Source organism: Apaloderma vittatum, unplaced genomic scaffold (genome assembly GCF_000703405.1).
Source record: "Apaloderma vittatum isolate BGI_N311 unplaced genomic scaffold, ASM70340v1 scaffold3497, whole genome shotgun sequence".
NCBI classification, from domain to species: domain Eukaryota; kingdom Metazoa; phylum Chordata; class Aves; order Trogoniformes; family Trogonidae; genus Apaloderma; species Apaloderma vittatum.
This window is the reverse complement of record NW_009726506.1, coordinates 94,397-106,576: the sequence shown is the minus strand read 5'-3', so window position 1 is coordinate 106,576 and position 12,180 is coordinate 94,397. Positions and strand designations below refer to the sequence as shown.

Genomic DNA, 12,180 nt, shown 5'->3' with positions numbered 1-12,180 from the left:
CCCCGCTGGGCCCGGTTAGTTCTGCAGCTGGAGCAGCGAGCCACCGGAGAGGGGTCAGAGGCATCCTGAAAGTGGGGTTTGACTTGTAGCACTAGCGGGGCTGAACGAGCCTTTCTGCTTCACAGGCCTGCGGGGCAGCCGCACGCACGGGCAGCGTCCGGGAGGGCAGGCAGGGTGTCCCCCGGATCTGAGCTCGTGCAAGCGTTCGGCTGAGAGGATAAATAATTGGGAGACTGGCGAACAACTCCGTTATCCTAGAAAAGTCCTTAGAGGGGGACTGCCTGCCTGCTGCCCTCTGTGTTTTACAGCGGCCATGCTCCACGTGCCGGAGGGAGGAGCGATGCACCAGGAGATGGGGTGGCTGAGCCTGTCAGAGCTGCGGGAAACCCCAGGTTTTGCCCGTTTCTGTCCCTAAAGAATGGTGTTACTCGAGCCACTACCTCTCTTGTCCATGTCACTGAGGGATCTAATGTCTCAGGGATGACATGACCTGACTGACGTTTCCTGTTTATTTCTTTTTTAATAACAATACCAAACACTCACAAAACGTTTTGCACTTTACAGCAATATCAAGCATTAACTAATGAACGTGCTCACACCCAAATGAGCTATACAATGTCATTATTACATGCAGAAGGACAGAGTGACTTCCTTAAGGCTACAGTGAGTCAGTGGCAGGGGTAGAATTATGCTCGTGGTCCTAATTCACATTTATTCCAGCAGACTGTGCAGCTTTGCACACCCGGAAGGTTTGCAAAACCATCATGAATTACTAATTGGTTAATTTTGATAATTTCTTAAATTAATGCATCAATTTATTCCAGGTAGTAGGATTTAGCTGTGGAATTAAGTCTTACTCAGAGGAATCTACATGTGTCAGCTTTCAAAACTCATATTTCCATCTTACGATGTGCTGAGTGCCTCCTCTTTCCAATTGGTATAGAAAAGCATTCTTAGAATCTGTTTTCATGAAAAGAATAGGATATCTTAGCATGCCCCTAGGACTTTTATTATGCATTAGGAATCTTGACCATGTGTTTTACCTGTTGGTTTTTTTTCTTTACACCTTTCTCCATGACCCAAGGGCATGTGATCTAGACAATTTTTAAGCCTAAATATAACCAAGAAAATTATTGAGGACTTATTTATTGCTTCTTTTGTAGAAAAAAAAAAATCCCACTCTTAATGCTTTTTCTGTTTCAGTTGTTCTTTCTTGATAGTACTTTAATTTCAGCCAATGTAAAGAACACATGCTGTTCTGAGATAACTGATTTGAGATACCAAATATGTCCAGATCTCACCAGAAATTAAATTGTTCCATATGGACACAAGAGTTGCTTATTGCATATAGCTTTATTTCCATAGTGTATAAAATGCATCACTTGCCTTCTTGCTTCCTTTGATCTTTCAGTCCCACTACCAATTTTTACAGTGAAGAATTGTAGAAATGTATCAGCTATGTTTCTCTATATCCATTAATGATAAGAACTGCTTTTTCTTCAGTCAGATGTGGGAACCCTCAACAGAACAGCAGAAACAGCTCACAAAACGTTATTCTCAGTCAGGTACCACGTTAGTAAAAGGCAGGTGAAAACTGATAAAGCAGGTCTTTGTCTAATGACTTTTCTCTCCACGAAAATAAAAGTTTGACGGAAATTTATTTTACAAATTAATCTAACTGAACGCCTAGAAAGCCTCTCTTTCACCATACTGGAGCGTGCTATGATGCTATTTCAGGAATGACCATAGGTTTAGAACAATTTGAGAATTTAGGCTTCATATAACAGGTGCATCAGTAGAAAAACCGTGAATGAAAAAGTCATGGTCTGGCTGGGAAAAAAAAAAAAAGGAAACAAATCTCTGCGTCCAGTGGTTAAATATCATAGAACTGCATGATATTATTCTCAGAGAAGTCAGTATATTCTATTTTAGAGGGTTTTTATTTGTTCATCTGTTTCGTTTCTCCTTAGTGTCTGAATCATCAAATGGGCCAGCTTTTGTGTTACCCAACAGATGTGCATTTAAAGTGAAATTGTACCCAGTTTCTTAGAAGCAGAACTGAACTGTTCCAGACAGTTTAAGAAAAAAATCAGAGCACAGAAGAAATTATTGCAATCACAGGGAGAGAAGAAAAACTGTGCACATGTAACAATTTTCCACCTAATTGAATAGAATTATCTGTCAAAAGAATCACTCCTGTGAAAGCTGCATCCAATCTCAGATTCAGTTTGTATAAAAATATATAGATACACAATCTGTTGCAGCACGTAAAATTCTGTTATCCTTTGTTAACTTTGTTCAAAAACCCTCCCATCAGCAGGCACACAGAAGAGAACAGTAATGCAAATTCTGAAAATAATTAATTCTTTTTGTACAAAAATTTGCTGGGAAAAGCAAATGATAAGTCTTTCAGTCAAAAAAAGACCCTATAGTTTGAACATAGACAAGTAAACACAAATAAATACATATACACTCTAGCATATTATATTTTTGTGGAGTGATTTCTCTGCAGAATGTATTGTGTACTAGATAAGAGGTTTGTAATATCCTCCACTGATATAATTAGACACTATTTCCAATAAGTTTTATAAACTTAGTGACAGTATTCGTAGATTTACTAGGATTGGTACCATCCTTTGTGCATTCTGCTGTGCAGCTGTATCGCCCTTCCTTCACAGATAAGTTTAGATTAACAAAGTATTAAAAAAAAAGCTAAAAAAAAATAAGTCATGTGATGTGTTGCCCCACTGGTGTATCCAAAAGCAGCTTCCTGTTGCTGTATCTGATGAAGCCGTTTTTCTTAGAAGCAGACACGGGTTGTACCACTGATGGTATCACAGTGAAACTGCCAGGCGGGCACACATGGCTGCTTAGGTAAGTGTTCTAAATCCAAGAAGTCAGATGCACGGCTTATGTTTTGGTAGAGATTTCTACCTGGCTCTGACTTGACATGGTGCTGACTTCATACAACAGGAAGAAGGGACACAAAAGGGGCTGGAAAAGATTGCTTTGGGACAAGGAGCGTTTCACTCCTAGCACAAGTGAAATGGGAGACAAAAGGGCAAATGAGATCAAAAGACTGAATTAGGAAAGTCTTGATTTATTGTAATGGTATTGTCACGGTAAAAATACCTATTTGCTTAGGAGAAGGGGGAAGGGTGGAGAAGAGCAGTATTTAGGAGTGATTGTTCAGGATTCTGAGCTTTCCTGTCTTCAGTGCAAAAAAATGTCTCAGGCCTCACAAGGGGTTGTAGTAGCTCTTCTGTTGTTGTACTCTAATATCTTTTAACATGAAGAAGGTACTCGGCGCTATTTGTAGGAATGTGCACGATGCTTAAAACTTAGCAGAAAAAATAAGTGGTGCTAAAAGTAACTTCTTAGAGTACCTAGTATAATGTACGTGGAAATATTTTGTACAGCATCTTTCAGTATTGCATAGAGGAAAACATTATGCCTGAAAAGACAGAGTAAAATAATACTTGCCTACATCCTAAAAACAGTCTGTAAAGTGTATCGCTAAGTTAAAAAGACTGAGGTCTTTTAGACCTATTTGAGTCTCTACATAATTACCTGAAGTAAAATTCAGTGTTGCATGAGCAAAAATGCTGTTCATTTTAAGGAAAAATGTCCATGTTGCTGAAAGGCATATTTCAACTGTCCTGAACTGTGAAGTTTTTCAGAATTAAGTTTTTGAAATCTACTCAATTGGAAAAAAAGATCCAGCTGTGCAAGGTCCTTGTACTTGAGGAAATGAGCTTGGCACTATAACTTATTTTGCAAACACAAAACAATCTACTTTGTTGAAATTGCTTTGAGACAAAAAAATAACTAAAGAAAATTACCTGTCTGTCTATCTTATGGCTGATATACAGTAGCACCAGTACACCAGCCACTGCACTAGCTCACACAGCATGGTTTTCTTCCTCTGAAACTTTCCTAAAAAGAAATTACTTGCAAAAGCTTACCACGTTATAATGAATATTGCTTGCAGCAACTTGCCCTTTTATGAACTTGAATTTGAAATAAAGGGTGAAATATGTTAATTCCATATGTTTCAAAAATTAAACTGGTGTTTATTAACTAATGGAAGATTTTTTGGTTGTCATTAGGGATTATTAACTGTTCTGTTAATAGTGCAAAATCTTCATAGTTGTCTTCATCCTTCCTAATTTCACAGACTATGGTAGAATTCATTTATCTGAAAACTTAAAAAGAATCTTCCATTCTTCCCCTAGAAAGTTGTATACAGATAAGAGTATGGAATATCATTTTTCCTTTGTGCTTATGAAAGTATAACTTTATATTTAGGTTGTTACTTTCACAATGTCATCAATGAGGAGACCACATAAAGGTAATCTTGAATCTGAAAAAGATACTGTAGGAATGCAACAATATAAGTACGATCTGTAATGGGTACTTCTCTCCAGAAACTTTCACATGGTTCCTTTACAGGCTTGTTTGCATACATTACTTGAAGCATAGCATCTGCTAGTCTATTTCTTTACATTTTGTGTCTGACTGACTTTCTTCAGAGTTCTTGTACAGCAGGTTTTCTGTAGCAAAATGACAGACAGGGACAATGATGATTACTGAATAATGTGGCTAAAAGGAAAAATTACTGTTAAGAATTAACTTTTTTTCTTTTGAAACACATCTGATACTGGAACAAGTCTATAAAATAAGTCACAAGTTTACAGAATTAGTCACAGGGGGTTTGGAGCATGAAAGTCAAATCATTAGACGACATTATTGAAAGTTTTTCTAGAAAAAATCAACAGTCAGTGGGAAAAGTTATCTAAAATTTTGCTTTAGGATAGCGCCAAGCCACTACTAACCTGGGCAAAACCAGCACGTATGCTCAGTAGCCGAGAGAAAGCCTGGGAATACTTCAGATCATGCATTCAGGTAAGACAAATAATTTTACATATCATAGTCCTAATTATAAAAAAAAAAAAAAACAAATGCAAGGAAGTATAATATGAACCATTTGCCCTCAAAAATAGTGTATTGAAATCAGGGCAAAACAGTGCTTTCTGCTTTTATGTTTCTGTGCAAGAAACTGCAGCGTGCTTTGCGGTATATACTTCGTTTGCTGGCTCTTTGACACACTTCAGTGTAGGTCATCAATACATGCCAGAATGACACACTTCTTGTTATTATTCTCATTGAAAGCATGTCCTCGTATAAATAGCATCAGTGTGTCATCTGGGGCATGGGTTACCTGGGGAGTTCTAGACAGCCTCCAGGCCTTTGCTCATAGAGCTATTGATGATACAGGTTAAAAATAAAAGAAAACCACAGGTCACCTATGAACAGGAAGGACAGAAAAAAGTTTCTGAGGTGGCAAATTTCATGTGGTCTCAACTCTCTTCTTTGAATCCCATCTTCAGCATCCCAGCCTGCCATTAGCCAGTTATGTGCTGAGATGTTAGTTCCTTAAGGCAGATGGCAGAAGAGCAAAACAAAGTCTTGCCTCAAAGAGTATGCGGTTTATTCAGACAAGCGCAATACAAAGACAAGTGTTTTATCTAATGATCAGTGAGATCAACAGAGCAAAGTGTTTAGAAACGAGCTAAGAAGGGAAAGCTGAAGAAAAGAAGTTGGGCGATAGGAAGAAATTGGTGTGTTGTTATGCAAGTAGATATGAAAGAGCTGATATAGGTAACTTGGAGACAAGTTGGGAGCTTGTAAGCATAATGAGTCTGTAATATAGCAAGTCAATTAACAATGGAGAAAGAGCTTGTGGGGGAGGGAGAAGGAATTCCCGTTTCTCAGTCACACGACTTGTAAACACTGCCTCATACACTTGCCACATTACACACATGCTTCTGAAACTGCACGTTTCCCTGTCAGACTTGAAGACACTTGTCATAGAAAAAGAGATGCTAAAATGTGATTAGAAGGGGAGGTAGGTATTTTATCTTTTACTCATCTAATTAGTCTGCATATATTTGCTTTAATTTTGATGAGAAGTGGGTCACCAAAACCCTGGCATCCAATTTCTAGAGCTAGATTTTTAATTTGTGATACTTAACTATACTGGTAAGCTTACAATGCCCTATTTACTATGTGATTTTATTAAATCACATTCAAAAGCAGACATCTTATGTTTATCTGAAATATAGACACTGTGTTTTCTTTGGTTAGTCATCACATAAGTAAAGCTGCTCAATGGACCAAAATGGCAAGTCCTTCTCAAGAATTTTCCTTGTCTTTCAAGCCTGTGAATGAACTTAGCTCTAACTGTGAGAAGTTAGGCAGCTTGATCAAATAAAGCAATAGCTGGTAAAATTAAATATGTGCCTACTAGTTTTGTCATTGCTTCTTTTTTTTTTTCTGAGTATACATGGAAGCGGTTTTTTAAAAGGAAAAGAGATCTGTATAATAACCTCTCTCGACACACGCAATAGACCTACTTGGATTTCTCTGATAAACCCACAGACCTCTCCACACACACACGTGCATCAAACCCGTAAAAGGCAGAATGAATCTGCCTACCACATGGGAAAATCCCTGCACCCAAGTTGTCCTCATTTTGAGTTCTTTGCTATGTGGGAAAAGTGTAGACAGTGCTGTCTTGCAACCTACTCATTCTACCACCTCTTCACCTCCTCTGCTGGCAGTCTAGGCTCAAACCACACGCGAGTTATCACAGACAGTTTGTGAAGCAGTTAGTATATTTGGCAACAGAACTGAACCACAACAAATATTCCCCATTCTCATATTTCCCGAATTTAGCAATCAGACCTTTAGAGAAGAGAATTGCTCAGCGTCAGAGCTGTGATATAATCAGTGAGTACCAGCTATGTCTGGTACTCACTGTCTCATAGCTATGGTTGTACACCCTTTGTTACTTAAAGGTCAGCTCTTCTAAGTGCTTCTGAGGTTCACACACACAACTCCTCCAGTCCCACTGCTTTAGTCAGGGCTGCCATTTTACTGGTATTTTCATGTTGAAACTGTTGACACCCATAGCTCTGTTAGTGCCTAAGGTAAGCTTAATTGATAATTGTCTTACAGATTCATGCATGGCAACTGCAAGTTTTAGAGGAAAGAAGTGTAAATGAAAAATTATACTCAGAGAGCCCCCACTGCGCATAGTCTAAGTGGCACCCCGGCAGATCCTCCTGCATGTGCAGGAGTGCAACAGCCCACCAGGTTTCACAGGGTTCCTAGGACATGCAGTAAGCTTTGCTGTAATGGTTGATGGCACGTTCTTGGGGATTGCCTGCAAAGGAGAGAAGGAGAAGCAGGGAGGTATGAGAGTGCAATAGAGTGATTCACAATAGGGAGACAGATGAGCCCCACATCACCCTCTTCTGAGCAGACCCCAACACCTAGCTGTACTGTGGAACATTAGGTTTTATAAAAAAGTTTCTTAAAACTTTTTGCATAGTAAGGGAATAGTATGTTTCATCCTCAAATAGTAAATAACAATCTTCTACTCTTTGATTTAAACTCTGAACTAGCACCGTATAGCAAATAGTAAGAGGAAAGTTCTTAAAATTCAGCATGTGAGAGTAAGGACAAAACGCGTGTGACTAAATGATGGTCCACTTTTGTGCCAAAAATACACTTTTTCTTTTGAAAGGATGGATTGTGCAACTTTATTTAGAAGTCAGCAATAATGGAAAGTCACAGAAGTTGGAGACTCAACTACGTTATAAATAAAACAAACCAAACCAAAAAACCACAAACTACTGATGATGCTTTTAAGTTACAAACATTAAAATTATACCTTAATTTTGTATTATACACATAACGTAAAAGAACAGTATAAAATAAAAATGAAAAGGTCTATTTGCATCCACAATTTTTACACTTTTTTGGAGAAATAAGATTAATACAAATAAAAATTAGAAAATATATTTGGGTTTTATTTCTTATGCTTTTGTGATAGATGTGTGACAAAGGATAAGACTGTTCTGTCTTTTCATAATTTAAGTTCAATGACAAAACTGTGTGTAAGTAAATTTATGCACGTTAGAAGCCAATTTCGTATGACCATTTGTATGTTTAAAGCCACTATGGTATTAATGTATTTGTGCTAGGGAGAAATGTTTATAAGTAAAATAACATTTACATCAGTCCCTTCTTACCTGAATCCTTGTCTTTCTATCATTGTCTCTCCATTGACTTAGATGAGAGGAGGTCATTGGGATGAAAAAATCTGCCGTATTCATATGGCCAAAACCCTATAATAGAAAGTGCACTTCTGTTATTTGTGGTGCACTTTCTGATCTCCTTCAGTTCTCCCACCGGAGAGACCTGGGATTGCAGCTTCCTGCCCCTCTGCAAGGATCTTAACTACTTATCCTGCTTCTGCTGTAGAAGCTGGTATCTAGCCGACCTTGACCACCTCAGACATTTGGGTTCCTCTTTGTATGTATTCCTAACTATGAGGGTGTTTAAAACCTTTGATCTCCTACGAACACAGTTTCTTCATTCTAAAAAGAGACACCCACCAGGAAGCCTATAAAAAACAAACAAAAATGTTATAGCTGATATTATTCCTTTTGCTAACAGAAGGCTGGAATCTTACCAACCAGCTCCTGAAGAACTAACAGATGACCACCCACCAGACTACAGAGGATTTTTTATTGCATCCAGACTGGAATTAGCTCTGAGATACTACTTGGGGTGGACAATGAACAACACTTCTCAGTGCCTTGATGATCACACTCTGGATAAATATTTGTTTCCATTTGTATACAGCATTGTGATGATGATCAGTATTCCCATCAACTGCATATGCCTCTATGCATCTTGCATTCAGGTGAGGAAAAAGAATGAGTTAGCAGTCTACATCTTCAGCTTATCCCTGGCTGACCTTTTGTACTCTCTGATTCTGCCTCTGTGGATTGATTACGCCTGGAATGGAGATAACTGGAGGTTCTCTGCCTTGCTTTGTCAGATTTCTGCCTTCCTTATGTATATGAATTTCTACACCAGCACAGCGTTCCTTGCTTGCATCTCCATTGACAGGTACCTGGCATTAGTTTACCCTTTGAAGCTCCAGCACTTACGCACAAGAAGATTTTCGTTGCTTGTCAGCATATTTGTTTGGCTTCTGGAAAGCATCTTGAATTCAGTCATATTGATGAAAAAAGAGGTTTTCAATGATCCTTGCCATTTAACTCATCATACATTATGCTATGATAAATATCCCCTCGAGTGGTGGCAGTCACAGATAAATATATTCCGGATATGCTCAGGGTACCTTGTCCCTTTGATAATCATCATGTTTTGCTACCATAAAATCTACCAAGTAGTGAGGTATAATCAAGCCACAGTAGATGAAGAGAAGAAAAAAGTGAGGACACTTATTCTGAACATCACAGTTACTTTCATTGTTTGTTTCACTCCTTATCACATCACACTGTTTATTCGCAGCATCAGAGATCCTTACACCACTGACCCACAAATTTTGCAGTTGATGTATAAAGGGTACAGAATCACACAGGCCTTAACAAGTTTGAATTGCATTGCCGATCCCATTCTCTACTGCTTTGTGAGTGAAACTTCACGAACGGACATAAGGAATTTGCTCAGGTGGTGTTTGTGCCTACAAAAGCATGAGGGAAACCAAGTGAAAGACCATGCTCTGAACAGTTCTGCTGATCACCTACAACCTTCCTGTGAAACAGAGACTGTCAAAAATGCCTGAGCGAGCACATTCAAAGCAAAACTGGGTGACCTAAATGGGAATGAAAGAAAAATTCTTCCTCAGTCTGTACCTAGAAAATACCCCAAAAGTCACAGATAGCAATCTAAGTGAAACCAGTGGCTGGAGCTATTAAGAACTTATTACAGGGTCAATGAAATCGATGGAGCATCAAAACATATCTTTAGATCAGGCACATAAATCAATGTCAGTGAACAAACACGCAGTCAAGAAAGACGACCATGACACGCTGGCAAAATGACTGAGGATCCTCCACAGAACTGCCTCCTGTCACAGCTCGTCAGCGTGCCAGGCATACACATACTGAGCTGGAGGAAGGCTGAAGTCCTCTTAACCTAGTAACTTGGGTTTTGCAGTTTAATAGAAACCTTAGCTGGGAATGAGCACCAAAAGGGTTTTATTATTTTTTTTTTTAAAGTCAGTACTATGATAGAAGTGAATAAAGCCTGCACGCACATGGAAATCATTCAAGTCATCGACAAAGGAGCAGACAGAGAGAGGGTGGTAAAACTCTAATTTCATGGTATAATTTGTGCTGCTATAGTGGTTCCTGTGTTTCAGTAATGTTTCAAACTCTCCCTCAGCATACCCCTGAGATGAACAACTTCTTAAAATTGTTTACCTCATGTGGACCAGTACTTACCAGCTCTTAAGCTTTTCAGCTTTTGTTTTCTATGGAAAAATATATTCTAATGTATAACTGTATGTCATGCAGTTTCATTACAGTATCAATACTGGATTTCAAATAGTTGAAGATTCATTATTTCAAGTGCCTTTAGAGAATAAAATTTTAGCAACCAGTGGTTTAACTGGTGTTTTTAAAATTTTTTTCCTGATATATGCAGAGAAGAAAGAGGATGACTGAAAGGTGAGGTTTCTCACCTCGACAATGTAAATGGCCAGCTTTTAACCTTGCTTATTATGACTGAAATCTGGAGTGTGGTTGCATTTCCAGAGCCACTAGAGCAAGAAGGTTTATATTCATTTACTTGACTGCACCTAGATGCCTCAGCCAGAGGTTCCAGGGCTCTTAGTTTGCCAGTTTAAAAAAAAACAAACAACAAACCAGCAAAGAACACAAATGTACCAAAAAGAAATAAGAATGGCAGCAACAGAACCCACATTTTGAAAAGGTTGAAGTTAGCACAAACCAAAAGTACAGCTTTTAATTCAGGTACCTAATCCTGTGAGGCCCCTGCAACAGCTGCATGGTTCCCTTATAGCAGCAGGCACTTGATGTTCTGAAAAGAGTTAAAACACCATGGAAAGTGGTGTCTTTTCTCCTCTGACAACCTTTTTGCTTTTGTTCAGTTGCCAGGAAGAATGTTTGGTTGTGGTGGCTGCCCAGTTTCATAGGGAAAAAAATTCTTTCCATCAAAAAATCCCTGTCTAGCAAGTCTGTGTAATGGAAAAATTTTTGACCAGCACATTTTTAGCACATTTCTAGGTCGGACATTATGCAAAGAACAAGCATACAATGGTCACAAGCAATACGGAAATTTTTGTTAGAAAATCCCTCTGTGCGTAAATTACAAATTTCTCTATTACAAAGAGTCGCCTTCATTGTTTTTGTGAGTTCCTGTTTGTACCTATTTGTACTTCCAATTAATTTCACATTGGGAGAGGGGAACTTGGGAGACTGAGGAGGCTGAGCTTTTGTTTAGCCTGGAGAAGGGAAGACTTTGAGGAACCTAATGGCAGACTTGCAATACTTGCAAGGAAGATACTGAGAAGATGGACCCAAGCTCTTCACAAGAGTGCGTAGCAGGAAGACAAGAAATCACATGCATAACTTCAAGCAAGAAGGGCCAGAGCTGACATAAGGAAAAACTTATGAACTATGAGGACTGCCAAGCAGTGGAGCAGGTTTCACCAAGATGTTCTGCATGCTCCAATCCGACAGGTTTTCAAGACTCAACAAAGCCCTGGACAACCCTGTCTGGCCTCGTAGCTGGTCTGCCTTTGAGCAAAAGGTTGGACTAGAGACTTCTTGAGGTCTCTTACAATCAGAATTGTCCTGTGATCCTACGGACTGTGTATGTCACTCTTCTGGCTGTTGCCTTCCTCTATAAAAAAGTATGATCTCTTCCCTTCTTTGTTCCCATTTGCTGGATTTTTTTTTTTGTTTTGATGCAGTGGGGTTTTTTTCTGTAGTACTTCCTCATATACTATGAAGGAAAAAGTATGCAAGCAGAAGTGCAAGTTACTTCACAGCTTTGTTCCTGTGATGACCTATGTATTTTGCAACAAAATGTGAAATTTCACTGCAGCACTGGAATAAAAACAGAACTGAGCTTCACTGTAACTTCATGGAAAAAAGAACTTAGTGGTTCATTTCAAGACCTTTCACACGCCAGAAAGGTTGGAAAGTTAATTCTCTTGGGGCGTTTAATTTATTTCAAATAAAGAGTAATGAGCAACAAATCTGAGTCAAATTTAACTTTGTGGAGTAGTGAAAGCTTGCTGCTCTGCAAGGGACAGAGAGCCAGGAGCTG

At 38.8% G+C, this 12,180-nt stretch overlaps 1 protein-coding gene across 1 annotated transcript; it reads left to right on the top strand.

The window, feature by feature from the left end:
* The first annotated feature begins 8,536 nt into the window (after nt 1-8,536).
* On the top strand, nt 8,537-9,667 carry GPR65 (G protein-coupled receptor 65). Its single transcript, XM_009873294.1, has one exon. The coding sequence runs from the start codon at nt 8,648-8,650 to the stop codon at nt 9,665-9,667; it is 1,020 nt and encodes a 339-aa protein (XP_009871596.1). The 5' UTR covers nt 8,537-8,647.
* Nucleotides 9,668-12,180: the final 2,513 nt, after the last annotated feature.